This window comes from Indicator indicator, chromosome 3 (genome assembly GCF_027791375.1).
Source record: "Indicator indicator isolate 239-I01 chromosome 3, UM_Iind_1.1, whole genome shotgun sequence".
Classification (NCBI taxonomy): domain Eukaryota; kingdom Metazoa; phylum Chordata; class Aves; order Piciformes; family Indicatoridae; genus Indicator; species Indicator indicator.
Window position 1 is genome coordinate 1,180,521 of NC_072012.1, and position 24,792 is coordinate 1,205,312.

Genomic DNA, 24,792 nt, shown 5'->3' on the forward strand with positions numbered 1-24,792 from the left:
TTTTGTACATATTCATTGCATTCCATTGTAGATTGTAGTTTTGTTTGTAAACACAGCTTCATTTGCCTCCAACCTCAGCTGGTCTGGTAATTTAATGTTGGGGAGAAATTTCAACCCACCACACACTGTTAATGTACTTGGGATCCCAGGAATCCCATGAAGTCTAGTGAGTGAAGTCCCCAGAATTTGGATGGCTTGCTCCATTTATTAAAGCCAAGTTTCCCCCTGCTCCTGTCACACCACTTCACTCCCTTCTGCTTTTAAATGAACCTTTCAATCTGCATCGTGCACTCTAAACCTAATAACCAGTCAGATTTTAGCCTCCTCAACAGGCCATTAAAGCATTATCTACCTGTACTATTGTATCATTTCTCCACCTGTGCAACCCATAGCCATGTGCATCTGCCTCCTTTCTATTTTGGAAGGGTGGTGGGTTGAAATTATCCCCCAACTGATTTAGAGAACTACCCCCAAAATGAAATTGCCAGACTTAGCTCAGTTTGGGACAGAAGCAAATGAAGCTCTATTTACAAGCAAACTGCAATCTAGTAATATGAAATGCAATGAATATGTACCAAAGATACAATAGATGTACAATATAGAGATATTCACAATTTAGAAACAACACAGAAACTCCTTACACCCCTCTGGATAGATCCAGAGGGACAATTCAACTCCTCCCTCATTCCCTTTCCTCCTTCCCATTACCTCACACAGTAGTCAAAAGAGAGAATACCCCTGGCAGGGCCATGAGAGAGAGAGAGAAGTTGAAAGCAGAAGCAAAAGAAGAAAAGAGAGCAAGAACTATTTCTGCCACTACTCTATATCCCCATTAGCAAGCCAATGAATTATACAGACCTTAGCAGTATTTCTCTTCTGCATCCAATGGCAATTCCATTCCACCCGCAGTCTTTGCAGTCAGGAACTAGGCTAAAGTTCCCCTTTCAAACAGTAACAGGAAGGTATGCACAGCTAACCAGTCCCCCTATGCTTATCCCCCAGAGCAAGCCTAGCCAGTGAACCTCTTCCTCACACTTCAAACTCTCCACCACCCTTTCACTCAGTCCTGTCTGCCTTCCTAGCATGGTTCTTCAGAATTCAGACTACATCTTCTAGTGCATCTTCTTCATGTGCAGTCTGAATATCACATCACTTCCATTCTGAAAGAGCTTCATTCCTTTGTTATTGACTGTAAAGCTGCTTAGAATATTACCTCTCTTTATGACCTCTTTATGCTGACCATCCAAAGTTGCAGAATGGTTTTCAGCAGGTTACTGCAGTTTTGCCATCAAATAACTTATGTGAACTATGAATATATCCCAAAGATCACCTTTAGGTTTTATATTCACTCTGTATTTGTCTCCTATGTATGAATTTAGACTTGTTTCTTAATTTTGATACTAACAGGAAAAAAATATTTAATAATATGCATGGGGGTGTGCAAGAGTAAGTCCTCATTTCTTCCTTGTACATTTTCATAACTGAAGTTCTACACTTATTATCAGTACTATTATTTCCATAGATCTCAACTTCATAGAATCATAGCATCATAGAATTTTCAGGGTTGGAAGGGATCCCAAGGACCACGTAGTCCCAAACCCCTTGCCATGGGCAGGGACACCTCACACTACAGCAGGTTGCTCACAGCCACATCCAGCCTGGCTGCAAAAACCTCCAGGGATGAGGCTTCCACCACCTCCCTGGGCAACCTCTTCCACTGTCTCACCACCCTCATGGGGAAAAATTTATTCCTTTCATCCAATCTGAATCTATCCATTTCTAGATTTACTCCATTCCCTCCACTCCTATCATTACCTGACACCCTAAAAAGTCCCTCCCCAGCTTTCTTGTAGTCCCCTTCGGATACTGCAAGGCCACAAGAAGGTCTCCTGGGAACCTTCTCTTCTCCAGACTGAATAATCTCAACTCTCAGTCTCTCCTCATAGCAGAGGAGCTCCAGCCCTCTGCTCATCTTCATGGCCCTTCTCTGGATACATTCCTTTAATGATGGATTGTTTTCCTTACAGAGATCCTTTTATACACACCCATGATCAATCTCTAAGTGTACTTAAAGTCATCTCTTTACCTCAGTTGAATTTCTTCTGATTTTGTTGTAGAAAAGAGCATGGGTTTGATGGGTGGACCACAAGATGGATAAAGAACTGGCTTGATGGCCGCACCCATATAGTGGCTGTCAATGGCTCCATGTCCCAGTGGAGGCCAGGGACAAATGGAGTCCCTCAGGGATCAGTCCTGGGACCAGTCTTGTTCAATATCTTTGTTGGTAACATGGACAGTGGCACTGAGTGCACCCTCAGCAGGTTTGCTGATGACACCAAGCTGTGTGGTGCAGCAGACAGGCTGGAGGGAAGGGATCCATCCAGAGGGAGCTGGACAGGCTGGAGAGCTGGGCACAAGTCAACCTCAGGAGGTTCAGCAAGACCAAGTGCAAGGTCCTGCAGCTGGGTTGAGGCAATCCCAAGCACAAATCCAGGCTGGGCAGGGACTGGCTGGAGAGCAGCCCTGAGGAGAGGGACTTGGGGGTGCTGGTAGATGAGAAGCTCAACAGGAGCCAGCAGTGAGCACTTGCAGCCCAGAAAGCCAACCAGGAGCAGAAGAAGTGTGGCCAGCAGGATGAGGGAGGTGATTCTCCCCCTCTGCTCCACTCTGCTGAGACCCTACCTGGAGTACTGTGTCCAGTTCTGGAGCACTGTGTCCAGTTCTGGAGCCTCTGTTATAAGAGGGCTATGGACATGCTGGAAGGTGTCCAGAGAAGGGCCACGAGGATGAGCAGAGGGCTGGAGCTGCTCTGCTCTGAGGACAGACTGAAAGAGTTGGGGTTGTGCAGTCTGGAGAAAAGAAGGCTCCCAGGAGACCTTCTTGTGGCTTTCCAGTATCTGAAGGGGGCTCCAAGAAAGCTGGGGAGGGACTTTTTAGGATCTCAGGGAGTGACAGGACTGGGGGGAATGGAATAAAGCTGGAAGTGGGGAGATTCAGACTGGACATGAGGAAGAAGTTCTTCCCCATGGGAGTGGTGAGAGCCTGGAATAGGTTGCCCAGGGAGGTGGTTGAGGCCCCATCCCTGGAGGTGTTTAAGGCCAGGCTGGATGAGGTTCTGGCCAGCCTGCTGTAGTGTGAGGTGTCCCTGGCCATGTCAGGGGGGTTGGAACTGGCTGATCCTTGTGGTCCCTTCCAACCCTGACTGATTCTATGATTCTATAAAAATGTCCTCATGAGAAGAGAAATTTAGTCCTTATTAAGCTAATTTTTTTTTCTACTGTTATCCCACGACTGAGAATTATCCTCCCCACTGACACTAGAAAAAAAGCCTCAGTTCTACCCTTCTGCAGATCCAACCACATCATCAGGGAAAGCATACAGGGCTGTGGTTCACTGGAGCCTCATTTCACCTGCTCTTCTAAAATGCTGTTCCATGCATGTGCAAACTTCTTACCAGCAGTGGTCAGTACATTTGGATAGAACCACAGAATCACAGAAGGGTAGGGGGCAGAAGGAACCTCTGGAGATCATCGTGTCCAACCCACTTGCCAGAGCAGGGTCACCTAGGCCACACAGCAAGGCATCCAGGTGGGTTTTGAAAGTCTCTACAGAAGGAGACTCCACAATCTCTCTGGGCAGCCTGTTGCAGTGCTCTGTCATCCTCACAGTAAAGAAGTTTTTCCTTATGTTGAGGTGGAACTACCTGTCTTCCAGGTGGAACCCATTGCCCCTCATCTTATCACACAGTAGCACTGAAAAGAGACTGGCCCCTTCTTGTTGACACCCACCCTTCAGATATTTGTAAACATTAATAAGTTCCCCTCTCAGTCTTCTCCACACTAAACAGCCCCAGGTCCCTCAGCCTTTCCTTATAAGCCAGGTGTTCTAGTCTCTTAACCATCCCTACTCTGTCCTGCTCAGACCACACTTGCAATCCTGTGTCAAGTTTTGGGCTCCCCAGGTCAAGAGAGACAGAGACCTGCTGGAGAGAGTCCAAGGGAGAGCCAGGAGGATGCTTAGGGGACTTGAGCATCTCCCCTGTGAAGAGAGCCTGAGAGCCCTGGGGCTGTTTAGTCTGGAGAAGAGAAGGCTGAGAGGGGATCTGATCAATGTCTCTCAAGAGCTGAGGGGTGGGTGTCAAGGGGAGGGGGCCAGGCTCTTTTGGGTGGTGCACAGTGATAAGCCAAGGAACAATGAGTTCAAAATTGAACAGAGAAGGTTTCAGCTCAAGATGAGGAAAAACTTCTTTCCAGTGAGGGTGACAGAGCCCTGGAATAGGCTGCCTAGGGGGGTTGTGGAGTTTCTTTCTCTGGAGACTTTCCAAACCCACCTGGATGGGTTCCTATGCAGACTACCCTAAATGATCCTGCTCTGGCAGGGGGTTTGGACTGGATGATTTCTTGAGGTCCCTTCCAACCTCTGATATACTGTGAGACTGTGATCCCAACAGCCCTACCTGGTCTTTCTTGTACTGGGGACCCCAGAGCTGGACACAATACTCCAGATGGGGTCTCTCTTGGCTGGAGTAGAGGGGGAGAAGGACCTAACTTGACCTGCTGGACACACTCTTCTTAATGCACCCAAGGATGCCTTTGGCCTTCTTGGCCATAAGGGCACATTTCTGTCTCATGGATAACTTACTGTCAAACAGGACTCCATGGAGCTGCTTTCTAGCAGGTCAACTCCTAATATGCACTGGTGCAAGCAGTATAAGAAAGTAGTAAGAAAAATTGGTGGAGGTAGTTCTGATGCATCTTCCTACTCTTTAAATTTCATCTGTATTTTATATCATTATATTAGAGCAAGCTGCAGACACCTGTCAAGACTGGAATTTTACACCGCTACATTTTAATCACACTTCTAATAGGAAACTGTTCTTGAAAGGAGTAGTTTACCATCTAAAGCCTGAACAAACATTTGTAAACCTGTTTAACTTCTCCACACTGCAAAAATCCCATTGAAATCAGATGAGGTAAACCAGCTTGTGCATAACTCCTCACAGGACAAAACATGGAAAATCCTGAAAATACTAAAAATGGTGAAAGGAAATGCAGCAGCTGAAGAAAATATGTTTCTGGTGGTGTTTGACTTGATGCAGGTTGAATAGGGGATAAGTAATGTATGTGGGTGGTGGACTCTTCTTCATAATACCAAGTGATAGGACAAGAGGAAATGGCCTCAAATTGTACCAGAGGAGGTTTAGATTGGATATAAGGAAAGAATTCTTTAAGGAAAGGCATTGGAACAGGCTGCCCAGGGAGGTGTTTAACCAGCCTGTAGACAGGGCACTTGAGGCCAGAGCTTAATGGCCATGGCTGTGTTAGTTTAACAGTTGCACTCAATGACCTGAGAGGTCTTTTCCAACTGAAACAGTTCCACAATTCTATTACTCCATGATTCTGTGTCCTTAACCACAGAAAAACCCTTGCATGCACCATCTCTTGAAGCACCACACCTCACTGTACAAGTGAGATGTACAGAGCAAACTGTGCACAGTTACTGACAGCTACTGTTCATTCTTCTCCAGAGGAGAAGGAGAGAAAAGTCAGAAACCATACAGACCTGTTATGATTCCAAGGAAGCCAGAAGCTCCTCCAATATTGCCTCTTAGCCTCTGCAGTGTGAAATTATACCTGCCCCCTGCAGTCAGGTCAGCGAGACTGAAGTTATTCAATTCTCCTGTAATCTTGAAATGCTTGACAAAGGTGGTGTTGGATAAAGTTGCTTTGTAAGAAGTGAAGTTAGTGTTGGTTGGATTCCACACCACAGTTGCAGATGAGGTATTTACCATTTTCAAGGCCAGACCACATATCCCAGCTGGTTCTAGGAGAAAAATTAGTCAGAATAATAAATAAAATGTACAATGCATAGTTCTTAAGATATAACAAAAATACTACCTATTCAAATAAAGATTTTTAATTAAACAGAAGTAGAGATTTTATTCAGTGAAATGTTTTCTTGTTTAACACCTTGTTGGTAACATGGACAGTGGCACTGAGTGCACCCTCAGCAAGTTTGCTGATGACACCAAGCTGTGTGGTGCAGCAGACAGGCTGGAGGGAAGGGATCCATCCAGAGGGAGCTGGACAGGCTGGAGAGCTGGGCACAAGCCAACCTCAGGAGGTTCAACAAGACCAAGTGCAAGGTCCTGCAGCTGGGTGGAGGCAATGACAAGCACCAATACAGTCTGGGCAGGGACTGGCTTGAGAGCAGCCCTGAAGAAAAGGCCTTGGGGGTGCTGGGGGAGGAGAAGCTCAACAGAAGCTGGGGAGGGACTTTTGAGGGTGTCAGGTAGTGATAGGACTAAGGGGAATGGAATAAAGCTGGAAGTGGGGAGATTCAGGCTGGACATGAGGAAGAAGTTCTTCCCCATGAGAGTGGTGAGAGCCTGGAATGGGTTGTCCAGGGAGGTGGTTGAGGCCCCATCCCTGGAGGTGTTTAAAGCCAGGTTGGATGATCCTTGAGGTCCCTTACACCCCTGACAATTCTATGATTAAAAAGTACATCACAGGCCAGATAATTTCAGAAAACTCGTAATCCGTTCCATTGGGGATACAGGAAATTGCACATTCTCAGTGGTGATCCCTTTCTTCTGTTTTAAATCATAGAATCAATAGAATCAGTCAGGGTTGGAAGGGACCACAAGGATCAGCCAGTTCCAACCCCCCTGCCATGGCCAGGGACACCTCACACTACAGCAGGCTGGCCAGAGCCTCATCCAGCCTGGCCTTAAACACCTCCAGGGATGGGACCTCAACCACCTCCCTGGACAACCCATTCCAGGCTCTCACCACTCTCATGGGGAAGAACTTCTTCCTCACATCCAGCCTGATCTCCCCACTTCCAGCTTTAGTCCATTCCCCCCAGTCTTCTCACTCCCTGAGATTCTAAGAAGTCCCTCCCTATCTTTCTTGTAGGCCCCCTTCAGATATTCCTTTTGGTTATACTAAGATTTCTAAAATCACAGTTAACTGTTTACAAATAACACCAGCATTAATCTGTGCAGCACAGATGCAGTTAGAAAAGAAAAATAGCTCCCTGCCTCTCAAAAAAATTGGATCTTTCCAATTTATTGATTTATCTGTTTGGAAGCCATCTGAAAAATTGTGATTAGCATAATCCCAGTAAGGGCTGGATTATTCACCAGGAGAAACATCAGAGAAGTTTGCTGTTAAAATGATTAACTCTCCATAATACAACCAGATAACCGGATCTATTCAAAACACTGTTGAAAAGAATAGCTTGAGGATACAAAGCACCTTCAAGACCATGATGGACACATTCCAGCACCTCCAGATCTTTCTTGTAGCAGGGGCTCCAGAGCTGGACACAGAGCTCCAGGTGTGGTCTCAGCAGAGTGGAGCAGAGGTGGAGAATCACCTCCCTGGCCCTGCTGGCCACACTTCTCTTGATACAGCCCAGGCTCTGGGCTGCAAATGCTCACTGGGGGAGCTCCTCTCTTATGAGGACAGGCTGAGAGAGTTGGGGATGTTCAGTCTGGAGAGGAGAAGGCTCCATGGAGACCTTCTTGTGGCCTTACAGGATCTGAAGGGGGCTACAGGAAAGCTGGGGAGGGACTTTTTAGTGTCAGGAGCAAAACTAGAAATGGGGAGATTCAGATTGGATGAAAGGAAGAAGTTCTTCCCCATGAGGGTGATGAGACAGTGGAAGAGGTTACCCAGGGAGGTGCTGGAAGCCTTATCCCTGGAGGTTTTTGCATCCAGGCTGGATGTGTCTGTGAGCAACCTGCTGTAGTGTGAGGTGCCCCTGCCCATGGCAGGGGGGTTGGAACTGGCTGATCCTTGAGGCCCCTTCCAACCCTGACAGTTCTGTGATTCTGTGATGATTATCCTGCTGCACTTTCCTTTAAGAAGCAGTTGCAGGACTCGATCTTGGCTTTTGCAGACATTCACACTACATTGAATAAGTACAGAACCTCCTTGACTATTAACTGGGTGAAGGAGTTAGAGTATAAACAAGGCACAGAAAAGCCAATATAGAGGAGAGGAGGTCTATGATATGCATGTATATAAACCTGGGAGTTGATTTATTGTGTGATTACACTTAGCTGCTCTTTATCTGCTTAGGATGTCCAGAATCCAAAATAAATCAGTGCCTTCAAATCTCTGCCACAAACAAGCTCTCCTCCATGTATGCTTGAAAACTTAAATATAGAAAATTTCAGCTCAACATGAGGAGAAACTTGTTTACATGAGGGTGCCAGAGCCCTGGAACAGGCTGCCCAGGGGGATTGTGGAGTCTCCTTCTCTGGAGACATTCCAAACCCACCTGGATGCATTCCTGTAGAGACTATCCTAGGTGATCCTGCTTTGGCAGGGGGGTTGGACCTGATGATCTCTTGAGGTCCCTTCCAACCTCTGATATACTGTGAGACTATGATATGCTATATCACAGGAGCATTGGAAAAGCCATGTTTGCTCAAAAACAGAAAACGTGTGCAAGATACAGGTTGATTTTCTGGACCTTGTCAAGCTATTTGAATTCTTCTTACTGCTTTAAGCATTCTGTGGCCTTGTACAGGAACAATCCTTCAGCCACAGACTGTGGGGCTAGAAGAATTTAAGACATGCAGACACAATTGGAAACAAGACGAATTGCAACTCTTGGAAGTATAGGATTCTATTCTGGCAAGATCTTATTCTGACAGACCTAAACCATTTTTGAGTTAATTTCTTTTTTCAAAGGGTTATCTAGGGGAGATTTAGGCTGGAGGTGAGGAGAAAGTTCTTCACAGAGAGAGATGTTAGACATTGGAATGTGCTTCCCAGGGAGGTGGTGGAGTCACCATCCCTGGAGGTGTTCAAGAAGGGATTGGACGTGGCACTTGGTGACATGGTTTAGTGGTCATGAGGTCTTGGGTCACAGGTTGGACTTTGATGATCTTTGAGGTCTTTTCCAGTTTTATTGATTTTGTGATTCTGTGAGTCCTCAACATTACTGCAGTTAGTTACATACAAGGCTCCTATCTGAACAACTCCCACAACAGGAGGTAGAACTTGCCCCTCCAAGTGACCCTTTTCACCCCCTTACACCGAGGGCTTTAAATGCCTCCTAAGATTTGCTGCTTTCAATAACCAACCAAACAAAACAAGGAAAAATTACAATCTCATTCCTTACTTGTGATGACTTTTTTCTCCACAGCCACAGAGGAATCCAAGCCTCTAACTGTCCTTAACTGAAAAAAGTATTCTGTCCCAGAGGCCAGATCTTGCACCACAGCTCTGTTGTCCTGAACAGTTCTAGTAAGCAGCTTTTCATTATTCACCAGACCATAGGAAAGCTATGGAAGAAAAGTTATTTCATATATCAGATTATTTCACTACATAAAAGTCATGTCCAAAGATTCTTACTACCTCTTTACGTAGAAATACAATTCTTTTTTCCCACATTTTAAAGACAAAAACAGATAATTGAATAAATCAAGAATATGGCTTAAGTTTTCTATTGTGTCCCACAAGGCTCCATTAATTCAAGATTCTTTAATATCTCAGGAGTGAAAGCAGTGGCTTTAATCTTTAAAAGAAGAGGGAGGAAGTAAGGTTAAAGCATGGCTTACAGGTGACTTTTTCTTTGCTCCTGCAAGAAGGATAATGAAGTGTACTCTGGCTGCGCAGTCACACATCTGTGTGAATGAGCTGTATGATTAACTACAAGATAAGATAGAAGGAATGAGAACAGCTAAGGAGAAGAGGAGCAGCCTAAGAAGAAGAATCAGCAAAATGTATTCTAAAATGGAGACCCTTCCAAAATCTGTGCTGGCACAAAGTAAAAACCCAAAGAACAACATCAAACCAAGCCAACCAACACCTATGCACTGCTCAGAGCTGAGATTCTGAAAAGACTCCCCAGGAATCAGACACTCATCTCTGGTACACCTTGAGAACTCCCTTCTTTAGAGCCACTGCAGAAAATAGTAGTGCTGGAGATACCAAGTAATTAAAATTTGAGCACCTAACTCCTAGATGCTCTGAGGATTCCTTCTGAACTCCCCAGACAACTCTAAGGAAAGGGGAAAAAAATCCCCTGATAGTTCTTTCTGTGGGCACAGCAAATGGTTACTGCAGACTGTTTTGTATCTGCAGTAGTAAAAGGCAAGATGCACACCATGGCTGCCTTGAAAAGGAGTGCTCTAGACAAGAACCTCCAGCACACACACACATGGGTTTCTCAGGTGTGGCAGGTCAAAAAAGGTTTGCAGCTGGTTCAAAACACAAGTGTAACAGTGTCCCAAACCGACAATAACCAGGCTAGCTCAGTCTGGAAGCAAATGCAAGCTGTATTTACAAGCAAATCTACAATCTCTGATGAAATGCAATGAATGTGTACAAACAGACACTATTCACAACAGTTACAAATAGGTACAATCAACAGAAAAGCACAACCAAACCCCCTTTGCTTCCCCCAAGGAGCCTCCCTCCCAACCAGAAGGAATCCTCCCAGACCCCCCTGGCAGAAGGCAGAGAGTCAAGAAGCAGAGAGCCTGTTAGACTTAGCTTGTCAAGGTCAGTGTCTTATCTTCAGCCAGAAAAGAAGCAGCAGTCAGACAGAAGCCCAACAAGCAAGCTGAGACTGCCCAACTCCCCAACCTTGTTTTGAGTAGAGATTCTTAAACATTTCTCTCTCCCCAATGGAAGTGTTTAGAACAATCATTGTTTTGCTGCCTTACACCCAATAGTGATTTATTTACATCCTTTCACTTTCTCTGCTTGAACTTTGTGAAGAAAAACTAAAACGACAGTCTTAAAACCAACACAACAAGCAAGAGAATTCAAGCTGATTTCAAAGTTTGTAAAACTGCTCCAGGCTACATCAGTGTGTCCTGTCCTGCCACCAGTTGTTTCCTCCAGCAGAGGAGGCATATTCTACCCATGGCAGTGGCCTGAAAGCACTGTGGTTCAGCTGCTATTCATTTGGGGAGGAATGGTCCAGTTCTCCTATTTTACCTGTTAAGACACACTAAATCTTGAAGACTGTCATCACCTTATTAGAATTACAGCACTACAAAATGCTAGAAGCAAAGCTGTAGATTGAAGATTTACATCCAGTGGTGAACACGTTAGGAAAGTACCTTTTGTGCTCTCTTTGCTCTACCAACTATAATATATTGCATAGAAAGTTGGCAAGCAGGGACAATTAATTTTAAATGGTTAGTAAAATGATCCTTTTTATGCAGGTGCACCTTACTAAGCAACCAGCCTGCTGAAGCCTTTCTCATTAAAGATTTAATGATAAGCTCATTTATTCAGACAAAGCACTGTCTAAGGTGGCTGCTGGGTCTATGAGATGCCAAACAATAACAGTGTGCCCTAAAGATCAATATTACAGATGACAACTACTTTCCATGGGATGGTAAAAATAACCTGACCACACACAAAAGTGTGTTTGAACCAGTTCAAAACACCACTGAGACCATTTGAAGTTGTTTTCAAATCTGTAAAAATAATCCAGGATATTTTTTTTCTGTGCTGGCTTGAAATTGCCCCAAACTGATCTGAGACAACTAACCCCCAAAATAAAATCACCAGACCAGCTCAGTTTGGGATGGAAGCAAATGAAACTCTATTTACAAGCAAACTACCATCTGGCAATATGAAATGCAATGGATATGTACCAATATACAGTAGATGCACAATATAGAGATATTCACAATTTAGAAACAACACAGAAACTCCTCACACCCCCCTGAATGGATCCAGGGGACCATTACCTCGACCCCTACTCCCTCCCTCCTTCCTGTTAACCTCACACAGTAGTCAAAACGGAGATCCCCTGGCAAGGCCACAGGAGAGAGAACTTGCAAGCAGAAGTGACAGAAGAATAAAAAAGAACAAGAACTATTTCTGCCTCTGCTCTATATCCCATTAGCAAGCCAATGAATTCTATAGACCTTAGCATCATTTTCCTTTTGTATGCAATGGTAATTGGTTTTGCTTTCAGTCTTTGCAGTCAGGATCTAGGCTGAAGTTCCCCCTTCAGACTGTACCACTGGGTTAACTGCCTCCTCATCCATTCAGATCAATACAGCTTTGCACTAATGAAGAGAGAAGTAATGTCAGGAAACTATACCAAGAATACTCAGAATTCAGGGGTTTGGGTAAGGATATAATTGAAATTGTGGAGAAGGGGGAGGAAAATCATTGGATACTGTTAATATCAGGGTATAAACTGTGTGAGAAGATTAAAGCAAAGTCTTTGTCTCATGGTGGTGTTACATGCTACAGAACATCCCAGTCAAGTAAGTTAATTAAGTAATCCTTATTAAGTAATCCTCATAAGCTATGCTTAAAGGACAGTTCAGTATCACAAAGTTTTATTGACCCCATGACCCTGTCCACATAGCAGCTGAAATATGCAAAGGATAATATGAGACAGACTGCAAAAGATAGGATACAAAAGAGAGACAGATTGAAAGTCATAGTGAAACATGATCCGCAAAAACAATATTTAGATGTTAGAAGGAGTTGAGAACTGGCAGAACAGAAATAACTTTGGATTTTTTTGCTTAGCTTTGCAAAGCAAAGTTCAAAATACAAGTGCTGAAGAGCATTTTGACCAGGAAATATCTGCTGGTTTGCATAAATAGAAAGTCCAGCATGCTGGACTATCTATTTCTTGCTGGAAAAGGAACAATACTTTAAAATGATCAAGTGAATTAAAAGGAAGTTATAAGGAGCACTCAAAAGTATCATGGTATCAAAACCAATGAAATTCAACTTTCAGACGTAATGCATCACTAAAATATTCATATAGGGAATGTAGAAACAGCAAAACCATTTGAGCAGTAAAGAGGATTACTTTAAGAAAAGATGTCCTTCACAAGAAAAATAAAAACTAAAAACTTGTCTAATTCAATCAGGCTGATTTACAAAGTAAGCACAGGGAAGCAGGGCAGAGCAGAAACACAGATTAGTAGGCCAAAAGAGACTGAAGAGCAACCAGAAAATCCTACAATGGCCACCATCTGCCCCAGCTACAAGGGGAGCACTCGCTACAGGCAAATCCATACGAGAAACAGCAACTAAATTGTTTCAATGGTCAAAGATGTTCCCACACCAGAATCATTTCTAATGAAATAGGAGTTTTGAGTCAAATTGAGTTGTCCCAGATTGAAATGTCCACAGAAAAGGCTTATGAAGAAATCTGGCCATAGTCTGAAAGGTAGGCAGCATGTGATTGCTTAGGGAAGGTACAGGAAGCAAAACAGAAAACAGAATTAACCTTTTGACAACTCCCTTGTGAGCACACATCCTAGGTGAACAGCCAATCTCAACAAGAATATCCAAGACTTGGAAAAATTAAAGAAAACATGACATAGAATCATAGAATTATAGAATCATAGAATTAGAGAGTCACAGAATCATAGAATCATAGAATTATAGAATCATAGAGTCATAGAACCATAGAATCATAGAATTATACAGTCATAGAATCATAGAATCATAGAGTGGCCTGGGACATAAGGGACCTCCAAAGCTCATGTAGTCCATCCTCCCTGCAGTCAGCAGGCACATCCCCAACCAGACCAGGTTTCCCAGGGCCTCCTCCAGCCTCCCCTTGAATATCTCCAGGGAAGGAGCCTCAACCACCTCCCTGGGCAACCTGTTCCAGTGTTCCACCAGCCTCCTAGTAAAGAACTTCTTCCTAATATCCAATCTAAATCTGCCCATCTAGAACTGCCTCTACACAAGAATGCTGCTCAAAAGACCACTGAGAAATTAAAGCTTATAAAGTCATGAGAGGTATGGGTATGGCAAATAAGGCAGCAGAGGCTATTCCTAACCTCTCAAGAACCTAAAGAATACCAGGCTAAAAACAAAATGAAAAGCGTACTCTTTCAAAGCAGGCATGACATTGTGAAGTATGAAGGATTAAACAAATACAGGAAAAAAACCAGTCAATCTTTTTCTTAAGTAAGTCCAATTTCAACCTGTCTCTCAGAAAATTCCTAAACTACTCAGTGCCCAAGGCCAGGCAGCTACAGAAGGTATCAAATGTTTGCATTTTTGTCTTGTAAATTACTACATTAAAAAAAACAAACAAAACAAAAGTTTTATTCTGAAGCTTTCTGAACAAATCACTTAGATCCTTCTATGCGGAATGAATTTAACAAAACTAATTTGCATTATACATTGGGAAAGCTAAGGAAAAAAATAAATATTACATTGCAGTTGCCTTCAACCTTTGATCTGTAATCTTCTTTTATATTGAATGCCAGCTGCAAAATCAGGCTTTGGAGCCTTTTATAAAACATAATTTTAGTATCTTTTTAAAAAATCGTTATGTAAAATAAAATGTGTATTTAGCTGATCTTCTCCCACAGGAAAATTGCCATAATTCTGTGGATTATAAAGACTAATATTTCTTGTTGGGCTTTCAGTACAATACAGGATGATAATTTCATTGAGAATTTAAAAAAAAAAAAAACAACAACCAAAAATCAAAAACCAAAACAAACAACACCAAAACTCAACACTCTAAAGAATTGCATTGATTTCTTCCCATTCTTATCTCACCTGAAACATATCAAACCCTCCTCTTGGTGGTTTCCAAGAGAAATAGAGTGTGTTTTCTTCCTGCCCAAATACCTGCAACTCTGTTGGTGGATCAGGATCTGAGGTAAAGACAGGAAAGGTTACAAAATTTAATACAAAAAAAATCATCTTTATTAAATAAATGGAAATTAACACTACAGAAGACACTGCTGTAATTGAATCATAGAATTGTCATGGCTTAAAGGCACCTCAAGGATCAGCCAGTTGCAACCCCCCTGCCATGGGCTGGGACACCTCACACCACAGCAGGTTGCTCACAGCCACATCCAGCCTGGCTGCAAAAACCTCCAGGGATGAGGCTTCCACCACCTCCCTGGGCAACCTGTGCCAGTGTCTCACCACTCTCATGGGGAAGAACTTCTTCCTAACGGCCTGCCCTGTGCTCAGCACTAGTTAGACCACACCTTGAGTGCTGTGTCCAGTTCTGGGCCCCTCATTTTAAGAAGGGCATTGAGATACTTGAAGGTGTCCAGAGAAGGGCAAGGAGGCTGGGGAGAGGTCTTGAGCTCAAGCCCTATGAGGAGAGGCTGAGGGAGCTGGGGGTGTTTAGCCTGGAGAAGAGGAGGCTCAGGGGAGACCTCATTGTTGTCTACAACTACCTGAAGGGAGGTTGTAGCCAGGAGGGGTTTGGTCTCATCTCCCAGGCAACCAGCACCAGAACAAGAGGACACAGTCTCAAGCTGCACCAGGGGAGGTTTAGGCTGGAGGTGAGGAGAAAGTTCTTCCGGAAAGAGGAATTGGCCATTGGAATGTGCTGTCCAGGGAGGTGGTGGAGTCAGTATCCCTGAAGGTGTTCAAAAAAGGATTGGATGTGGCTCTTGGTGCCATGGTTTAGTTAGTCATGAGGTGCTGGGTGATAGGTTGGACTTGATGATCTCTGAAGTCTTTTCCAACCTGGTTGATTCTATGATTTTATAATTCTATGATTCTATGATACAGTTTCATTTGCTTCCAGACTTAGCTAGCCTGGTTATTGTCGGTGTGGGAGGCTGATTTCAGCTCTCACACTGTAACACATACATCAAAATGTAACATACGTTAAAATGTAACAACTCTAATTATATGAAATAAAAAATAAATAAATCAAAGGTTAGCAATAAATGTGAACCTACAGGTGCTAATCCTGAGGGTAGTGGGGCGGCTCCTTTTTAATCCATTGGTTGTCACAAGACTGACTGAAAAATCAGTGCCTGGCAGAAGACTCCCAAATGTGTGCATTCTACAAAGATTAAGAAAGGAGATTGTGTTCTTTAGGATGGTTACAAATGCTTGTGTCTTCACATGTTGACTCTTTAGGTTACTATGGGTATTAGTTACACGTTCTGTGTGCATTCACGTGTGTATGCTGCAAACCAAAACCAACACTATTTTAGTAGGATAAAATTTTAAATAGGATGCATCACACTGTGGTTCTCAGCAAGTTCAAGTATAGAAAGTCTTCAATGATTAAATCCCCAGAATGACACACAGGTTCTAGTGGTGCTCCCTCCAGTGCAGTATTTTGTTGAGTGTTCTCAGCTCAAACACATCATATCTGCTCTCTACAGCTGCCTGAAGGGAGGTTGTAGCCAAGTGGTTGGTCCCTTCTCCCAGGCAATCAGTGACAGAAGGAGAGGCCACAGTCTCAAGCTGCACCAAGAAAAGTTTAGACTCAAGGAGAGGAGAAAGTTCTTCCCAGAAAGAGTAATTGGCCATTGGAATGTGCTGCCCAAGGAGGTGGTGGAGTCACCATCCCTGAAAGTGTTTAAAAACAGCCTGGATAAGGCACTTAGTGCCATGGGTTAGTTGATTAGATGGTGTTGGCTGATAGGTTGGACTTGATGATCTCAAAGGTCTTTTCCAAGCTGGTTAATTCTGTGATTCTATCTAACAGGATATAAACCAAAAAAATCACACTGCTAAAAATCAGAGAAAGAGGGGCGTGTGATGCCAATCCCTAAATGGCTAAATTAAATTAATTCTAAATGGCTTTCATCTAAAAATAGTTGTGAACGTTGGGCTTGATGAGCTCTGAGGTCCTTTCCAACCTGGTTCCTTCTGTGATTCTGTGATTTGAGATTTGCAATTTGTTAAAAAATACAATTCCTAAAATGATTTTTTTTTACATGGGTATAGTAATGTATAACAACTAAAATATCAATATCACATACAAGTAACAGCACAGGCAACTCTACACTGAAAAACCTGTTCATGCTAGCCATTGTTTTTAAAAGTAATCCCCATACCTTATACCAGAAGGTAACATTTTTTCTTCATTGAAGACCTTGCTTTTTATGGCAATAACATAACCATCAAACATATTTTGGGCTGGTGGCCAGGTAACAGTTATTGATTCAGAGTCTCTGCTATAGTTCAGATATTTAACTGCACTTGGAACTGGAAGACAATTAAAAAAAAAAAAGTGTTAATTTTAAAATATATTTTAAACACATTAGTGATAGAAGTCATGCAATTCAGATGTGGCAGTTTTAGGCTGATGCCTAGGAAAATTTTCCACAGATTGAGTAGAAAAATGGTAGAACGCAAATAAATGACTATTGGTTGTAAAAGGGAAAATAACAATAAGGTCTAAATATTTCTTTTGGTCTGATAACTAACAGAAAGTTAGTTGTAGAAACTAACTCTTTCCTCTTTTCAGCTTTTTCTCTCTAGGTAATACCAGCTGGTAGCTTTTGCCTGGCTGTTGCTGACCTTGGCTGCATTCTTGTTGTGGCTAAGTACTAACAAGTTACTCTCTGCTCTGCTCTTTCTCTTTTCCCTTGTATAGGGCGGGGGAAGGCAGCAGGGAGGGGGAAGCTGTTTGTTTTGTCCAAGGGGGTTCTTGTGTTGTTTATAAATTGTAAACACCTGTGAATATTATACATTTTGTATATATTCATTGCATTTCATATTTTTAGAGCATAGTTTTCCTGATAAATATAGCTTCATTCGCTTTCCAACCAAGCTGGTCTGGCAATTTTGTCTTGGGGGTAATTTGAAACCCAGCACATCAGCACACAGTGAAATCATGCCCAGTCATGTTCTTGCTTATCTTAATGTCACTATAAACTCATACCAATGCATGTGGTGTGTATAGGGACTACTGTTATTCCGAGATCCAGAGCCAAACTGTTCTCCAAACCCAGACAATTCCTCAAGAAAAGCAGTGTCTGTGTAACAGTCAGTAACACACTGGACTGAGACCAGACTCCTGTGGTGAAGGCACCATGTGCCCAGAATTATGTCCCCAAACACCAGCCAACTTGTCCGAACATGTTTTGGTAAGTCCCCCCTTTCCACCCTCCTTTCAGGAAAGGGAGACAAAGGCCCAGGTGCCAACCTGCCTCCCTAAGGGGTAAACAACTCCATGCACCCATCACATGGCATGCTCATGCTCTTTCCATCTAAGAGCATAATTCTAGCTTCACCCTTTCTATAGGGTAAAGCAGGTTGTTGACAGGTGTGCCCATTGGCCAGATCCAGCCTCGAGAAATCTCTAGGTGTTCCCCTCTTGTTTACCAATTTGCTCTCTCCTTTTGCTTTCTCTTGCTTTGCTCGAGCTACGTAAGCTCGCAGCACCCCTGAGTCTTCTCACTCCCACATGCAAGCATCTGTGGTAGTTTGAGCTCTGAGTTTAGGAGCTTGAATGATAATAGATTGAAATTCCTCCCCCTGCCCCTCTCTCTTTTCTCTCGGCAGGGTGGAGAGAGAGAAGAAAGAAACAAAAAGGGTAGGGGAAAGAAAAAAAAATTAAATTCGTGAAAGAAATAGTCTGAAGTCGGTTTGGAAGTAGGAGAAGTAAATTTTTCTTTTTTTACAAAAGAGAAAGGAAAAAATAATTTTGTAAATATATATATAGCAGTAACAGGGGGGTTCACAGAGGTGAGGGATGAGGATTAGTAGGAAAAATATATACAAAACCAAGCCTGGATGGCCTTGTGTTCCCCCGGATGTCGGTGGATTCAGTTGGAAGAGACAAAGGGCCCCAGCCACGTGGTCCGGTGCAGGAGGCAGTGGCAGCAACAGCAGCAGGAGATTTTCTCGAGCAGACGAGGCAGGAAAGAAAGAGCAAGCAGCAAGCTGTCTGCCTTTTTTATAGGCTTGCTGGACAGGAAGGGGGAGTGGAATAGACCACCTTTGAGTCAGGGGACCACCTTCTCCCAGCAGGGGAGGGGCCAAGCCCTCCCCCAGATTAAGTTTCTTTTGTCCACCTGGGGCTGGGTTCTTCTCAGACCCATCCAGGATGGGTGTGCCCCAGCACAGCATCCTAGAGGCCTCTGCAACATGGAAATGAAGCAGCTCCCCGAGCTGCTCGAGGAACCAGCAAAGGAGATCTCTTTGCTGAAGCTACAAAAGCCAGCGTCACAAGCCCAGTCGAGTCTCAACGAGGACTGGAACCCCGAGGGTAAGCTTTAGCCCAGAACGCGAGGGTCTCGCCCAAGCCCGGCGGTCCAACATCTGCAACTATAAGCAGCAGACCAAGCAGCAACGCATCTTGTGTGACCCCTGCTGTTCGCGGGAGATAAAGGAGCCCCCCAGTGTCGCCGCTTCACAGCCCTGAGCCGTTAGGGTAAAGTAACCCGGGATTTCCCGAGAGAGAGAGAGAGACATCCTCTCCATTGAGTTCAAACCAAGGACTGCATCATAACCTTAAATGGGAAGCAGTCGCCAAGATCGGCATAGTCAGCTCACTTCGAGCCGAGCAAAGGGGAATCACCGCATAACTGCACCCCTTCCGCGGCCGTGGGAGGAGAAAGAAAGCCTTGAGCTACCTGCGGGGGCGGGGGGGGGCGCGGGCGCGGGAGGAGAAAGAAAGTCACCGCCTGGAACAGGCCAGCCCCGGGCAGACAGACAGCGAGAAGCCAACCTAACCCAGCACCTTGCTTCACTACAAAGAAAGACACAGTGTACCTTTTCACATGTGCAACACTTAGTAGCAATCATTTCAAAGCACCCGCTCCTAGCCGTGTGATATTCCAGCTTGAATTGTCTCTTGATAACATTGTAAATGTCTCTGTACATAGTCACAGCCGCCAAGAGTCTTGTCGAGTCGCCATCTAGTGGACAAGCGGCAGAACTGCACCTTTCGTTCCCTTAATTAGAAACTAATTCTGTAAGTATTCTGATTGGGTCAAATTGTACATACTAAACCAGTTATGGAATATATTTTCACAACGTGCATTAGAATCAATATATAAAGGTGATTAATTGGTTATTAATAATTTTAATATTTAATAAACAATATTTTTATAATTTATATTTCATAATTAATAAAATAATAACCGTTCTCCTCCAACCTAATCACCACAACTCCCCACTAGCACAATATCTTCTATTCAACACTGGCTAAAAGCATATGCCTACAGAACAGGAAGACTTGCAGAGAGTGATAATCCTGTTCAGTAATATCCCAGGCTGCACCTTGCAGCCCAGAGATTTCCTGAGCCGAACGTGGTGGAGATGACAAACATAATTCAAAAAACTGAAGAACTCTTCAGAATGATTAATTGCTGGGGTGAGAAAAAGAAGCAGAAAAATATGGCTTCAAGGGATCATCATTTAGAAAGTAAGAATAGAGGAATAGTTTTTAAATGTATAACAGAAGGAAGCCACTAGCAGATAGAAGAAGTAGAACAGAACAGAATTATGCTGCTGAAACTCAAGTGTCCTAACTCAGTGCACAAAACCCTACATTTCATCCTGAGGTAAGGGGAGAGAACATCATCAAACTAACTTAGTTATTAACACCTAAGCAGAGTCAAGCTCAAAATGGAAGTGAGAAATCAAATACTAAAAAGAAGCCTAAGAAAAAAAGATTTTGCTTTCTGTAATGGTGGTAGCAAGACTGCATACCAGTATCACTTACTGGACTGCATATCTGCTTCAATCATTATGAAGTTGCCATTGTTAGTTCATTGTACACTGTGACCATAACTACATTCTTAAAGAACACAAGCAGTCACAGAATAGTGAAAATAAGAGTGAAAGAGAATAAGGATCACATTACAAGAATCGTAGAATCAGAGAATTGTCAGGGTTGGAAGGGACCTGAAGGATCATCCAGTCCCAACCCCCCTGCCATGGGCAGGGACACCTCACACTACAGCAGGTTGCTCACAGCCACATCCAGCCTGGCTGCAAAAACCTCCAGGGATGAGACTTCCACCACCTCCCTGGGCAACCTCTTCCAGTGTCTCACCACATTCATAGCGTAAAACTTCTTCCTAACACTCAATCCGAATCTGCCCATTTCTAGTTTTGCTCTACTCCCCCCAGTCCTATCACTCCCTGACACATTGAAAAGTCCCTCCCCAGCTTTCTTGTAGCCCTCTTAAGATACTGGAAGGACACAAGAAGTGTCTTCAGAGCCTTCTCTTCTCTAGACTGAACAGCCCCAACTCTCTCAGTCTGTCCTCATAGCAGAGGAGCTCCAGCCCCCTGCTCATCCTCCTGGCCCTTCTCTGGACACCTTCCAGCACCTCCAGATCCTTCTTGTAACAGAGGCTCTAGAACTGGACACAGAGCTCCAGGTGGGGTCTCACCAGAGCAGAGCAGAGGGGGAGAATCACCTCTCTGGCCCTGCTGGCCACACTTCTCTTGCTGCAGCCCAGGCTCTGCTTGGCTTTCTGGGCTGCAAGTGCTCACTGCTGGCTCATGCTGAGTTTTTCCTCCACCAGCACCCCCAAGGCCTTTTCTTCAGGGCTGTTCTCAAGCCATTCCCTGCCCAGCCTATATTGGTGCTTGGGATTGCCCCTGACCCAGATACAGGAACTTGCACTTGGTCTTGATGAACCTCATGAGGTTGACTTGGGCCCAGAACTGCAGCCTGTCTCTATTTGATAGAAATAAGAATTCAAGAAGAAAGCGAGACACACAGATGGAGCAAAACAAATGATGACTTTGACAGCACTGTGTTCTCACCTGTCACTATTTCCTTTGTCACGAAAGCACTGTCTCTGAAACCTTCCTTTTCTGTTCGGATTGTAAAGCTGTACAGCTTACCAGGAGTAAGATGGGAAAACACTGCTGATTCTTGCTTCACCTTCTGGACCTACAAAACCAAACACAGCTTTCACAGAACTGCTTGCAAAATGTGCTCTTTATTTTAATGGGAGACACTTGTAATTTAACTTCTGATTAGAAAAAAGAAGGCTTTGAAAAATGTACTGCATTGCCTATGGAGAAGTGGTGTTTTGCAAAGCATACCCTGAAAGCACCTGCACAGTTTGCACATGTGACCTCATACTGCTGAAAATCTCCTTCAGCACGCTCCCAGGCAACCTGGATTGAGGTGTCTGTAACGCTGCCTTCCCACACGTTGGCTGGAGCTGCCAGACCTACAGAAGGAGATAAAACACAGCACTCTTCAATCCAAGGCTTTTTACATCTCCTTTAGACAATCAGGAAGACTCTACCAAATCGAGGGCAAACTCTGTTCCCAGACACACAGACATTGCAAAATAGGAAAATGGGAAATGAACAAAGAGATACTACTGCTGCTGAGGAAAGGGAATGGCTTGCTTGTGCACCTTAAAATTACATAGGGCTGAACAGGCATTTCTCCAACACTATAGAGCTGGTACTCCAAGGGGACATACTCCTCCATGATGAAGTTAATCCCTCCAATCACATCCTTGTGGCCAAGAGAGCCAATGGAATTCTGGGGTGCAGCAAGAAAAGTGTGGCCAGCAGGGCTAGGGAGGTTCTTCTCCCCCTCTGCTCTGCCCTGCTCAGACCACACCGTCAATCCTGAGTCCAGTTTTGAGCTCCCCAGGTCAAGAGAGACAGAGACCTGCTGGAGAGAGTCCAAGGGAGAACCAGGAGGATGCTTAGGGGACTTGAGCATCTCCCCTGTGAAGAGAGACTGAGAGCCCTGAGGCTGTTTAGTCTGGAGAAGAGAAGGCTGAGAGGAGATCTGATCAATGTCTCTCAATATCTGATGGGTGGGTGTCAAGTGGAGGGGGCCAGGCTCTTTTGGGTGGTGCACAGTAGTAAGCCAAGGAACAATGGAGACAAACTTGACCAGGGAAGGTTTCAGCTCAAGATGAGGAGAAACTTCTTTCCAGTGAGGGTGCCAGAGCCCTGGAGCAGGCTGCCCAGAGAGGTTGTGGAGTCTCCTGCTCTGGACGCATTCCAAGCCCACCTGGATGCATTCCTGTGCAGACTCCCCTGGGTGATGCTGCTTGGGCAGGGGGTTGGACCTGATGATCTCTGGAGGTCCCTTCCAACCTCTAATGTTCTGTGATTCTGTGATAATCACCATCATAATGCACCTACATATTGCCAAACAGCTCAACGAAACTGAGCAGATCAGGCAAGACAAATCAGTATAGCCTTGTATGATACAATTCATGTCAAATTACAGATGAGCTTTCACTCTTCTCTGCATCTCCTTCATCCTCACCACAGCTGTTTCTGGCTGCAAAATTTACTACAGAAAATCTGGGCTGTACACATGTAGGGGGTCAGAATATCTATTTCAAGTTGTGAGGGTCACAGAAGAGAAAGATCAAAACTAATTTTACTAAAGTAATTTTATGCCACAGTTAGGAAATGCTTTCATAAGATCAATCAATACCCAGCTTTATATTAAAACTGTATTTTAATATGAATCAGCTTTCAAGGTTTGGACTATGCGGGGGAGAATTTTTCTGCCTTGCTTGATTTCTCTTCTTCTTTCTTCCTTGCTTCTCTTCATGCTATCTTGATTTTTTTTGGCCTGTTTTAACATTTCTGCTCTGAAAGAAACAGTGAGGGAAAGCATTTCAAAGGCAAACTATAAACCTGGAAAAGAAAAACTTCTGGAAGTATAATTCTAATAATAAACAGGAAAGTCAAAAGCAGGTATTCCAGCAGGTATTTTTAAAAAAAGGTTTTAAGTTCTTATCAAAATTCCTCTTTTACAGGCATTGCTAGAAGAAACTCTCTTCACATAATATTTTAATGTCTTTCTTATTACATTTATTATCTTTAAAAATGGGAATCTCAATGCTTTTATTATTTCACAGAGTCACAGAATGTTAGAGGTTGGAAGGGAACTCAAAACCTCAACCAGTCCAACCCCCCTGCCAGAGCAGGAGCACCTAGAGCAGATCACACAGGAAAGCATCCAGGCAGCTCTTGAATATCTCCAGAGTGGAGACTCCAAAACACCCCTCAGCATCCTGTTCCAGTGTTCTGTCACCCTCACAGGGAAAAAATTCTTCCTCCTGTTTCCATGGAACTTCCTATGCCTCAGCTTCCACCACTGCCCCTTGTGCTGGCATTGGGCATCACCCAGCAGAGCCTGGCTCCAGCCTCTGGGCACTCCCCCTGCACATCTTTATCACCAGCAATGAAGTCACCTCTCAGGCTCCTCCTCTCCAAGCTACAGAGCCCTCAGCTCCCTCAGCCTCTCCTCCTAAGGAAGATGTTCCACTCCCTGAATCATCTCTGTGGCTCTGTGCTGGACTCTTTCAAGCAGTTCCCTGTGGTCCTTCTTGAACTGAGAGGCCCAGAACTGGACACAATACTCCAGATGTGGCCTCAGCGGGGCAGAGTAGAGGGGGAGGAGAACCTCTCTTGACCTACTGACCACAGCCCTTCTAACCCACCCCAGGATGCCATTGGCCTTCTTGGCCACCAGAGCACATTGCTGGCTCATGGGCAACCTCCCAGGTCCTTTTCCCCTTTGCTGCTCTCCAACAGCTCAGTCCTCAACCTACACTGCTCCATGAGGTTGTTCTTTCCCAGGTGCAAGACTCTCCCCTTACCCTTGTTGAATTCCATTCCATTTCTCCCTGCCCAGCTCTCAGCCTGCCCAGGTCTGGCTGACTGGCAGCACAACCCTCCTGTGTCAGCCACTCCTCCCAGTTTGGTGTCCTCAGCAAACTTGCTGACAGTGCTCTCTGTGCCCTCATCCAGGTCATTGATGAATACAGTGAACAGAACTGGCCCAAGTATTGACCCCTGAGGGACTCCACTAGATAGAGGTCTCCAACTAGACTCTGTCCAATTGACCCCAACCCACCATTTGTTTAATGGTATACCAGGAGCAATAAACATACTGATTTCAAGACACAGAATTAAACCCATTGATACTAATTTCCTTAGCCAAAACAGTCAAAATGTGTCTTGCTTCCTACAACGACAACAATTTAACACAGCCTAAATTTCTGTAAACATTTCTTATGCTGGATTAAAAAAATGGCAACACAATTTATAAAGTTTGGAAATGTTAAGAGATCATTTTAAGCTTGTT

General features: G+C 44.2%; 1 protein-coding gene across 1 annotated transcript in view; it reads right to left on the minus strand.

Annotated features, from left to right (window-relative positions):
• Positions 1-24,792, minus strand: part of PTPRQ (protein tyrosine phosphatase receptor type Q) — a 189,663-nt gene that overhangs the window by 142,527 nt on the left and 22,344 nt on the right. Inside the window, exons 11-17 of the mRNA XM_054399713.1 lie at positions 21,759-21,889; positions 21,474-21,603; positions 16,799-16,949; positions 15,686-15,792; positions 14,535-14,632; positions 9,139-9,301; positions 5,563-5,823 (exon numbers count right to left, since the gene is read on the minus strand). Of these exons, the coding sequence (XP_054255688.1) occupies positions 5,563-5,823; positions 9,139-9,301; positions 14,535-14,632; positions 15,686-15,792; positions 16,799-16,949; positions 21,474-21,603; positions 21,759-21,889 (1,041 nt within the window). The remainder of the gene's footprint in view (positions 1-5,562; positions 5,824-9,138; positions 9,302-14,534; positions 14,633-15,685; positions 15,793-16,798; positions 16,950-21,473; positions 21,604-21,758; positions 21,890-24,792) is intronic.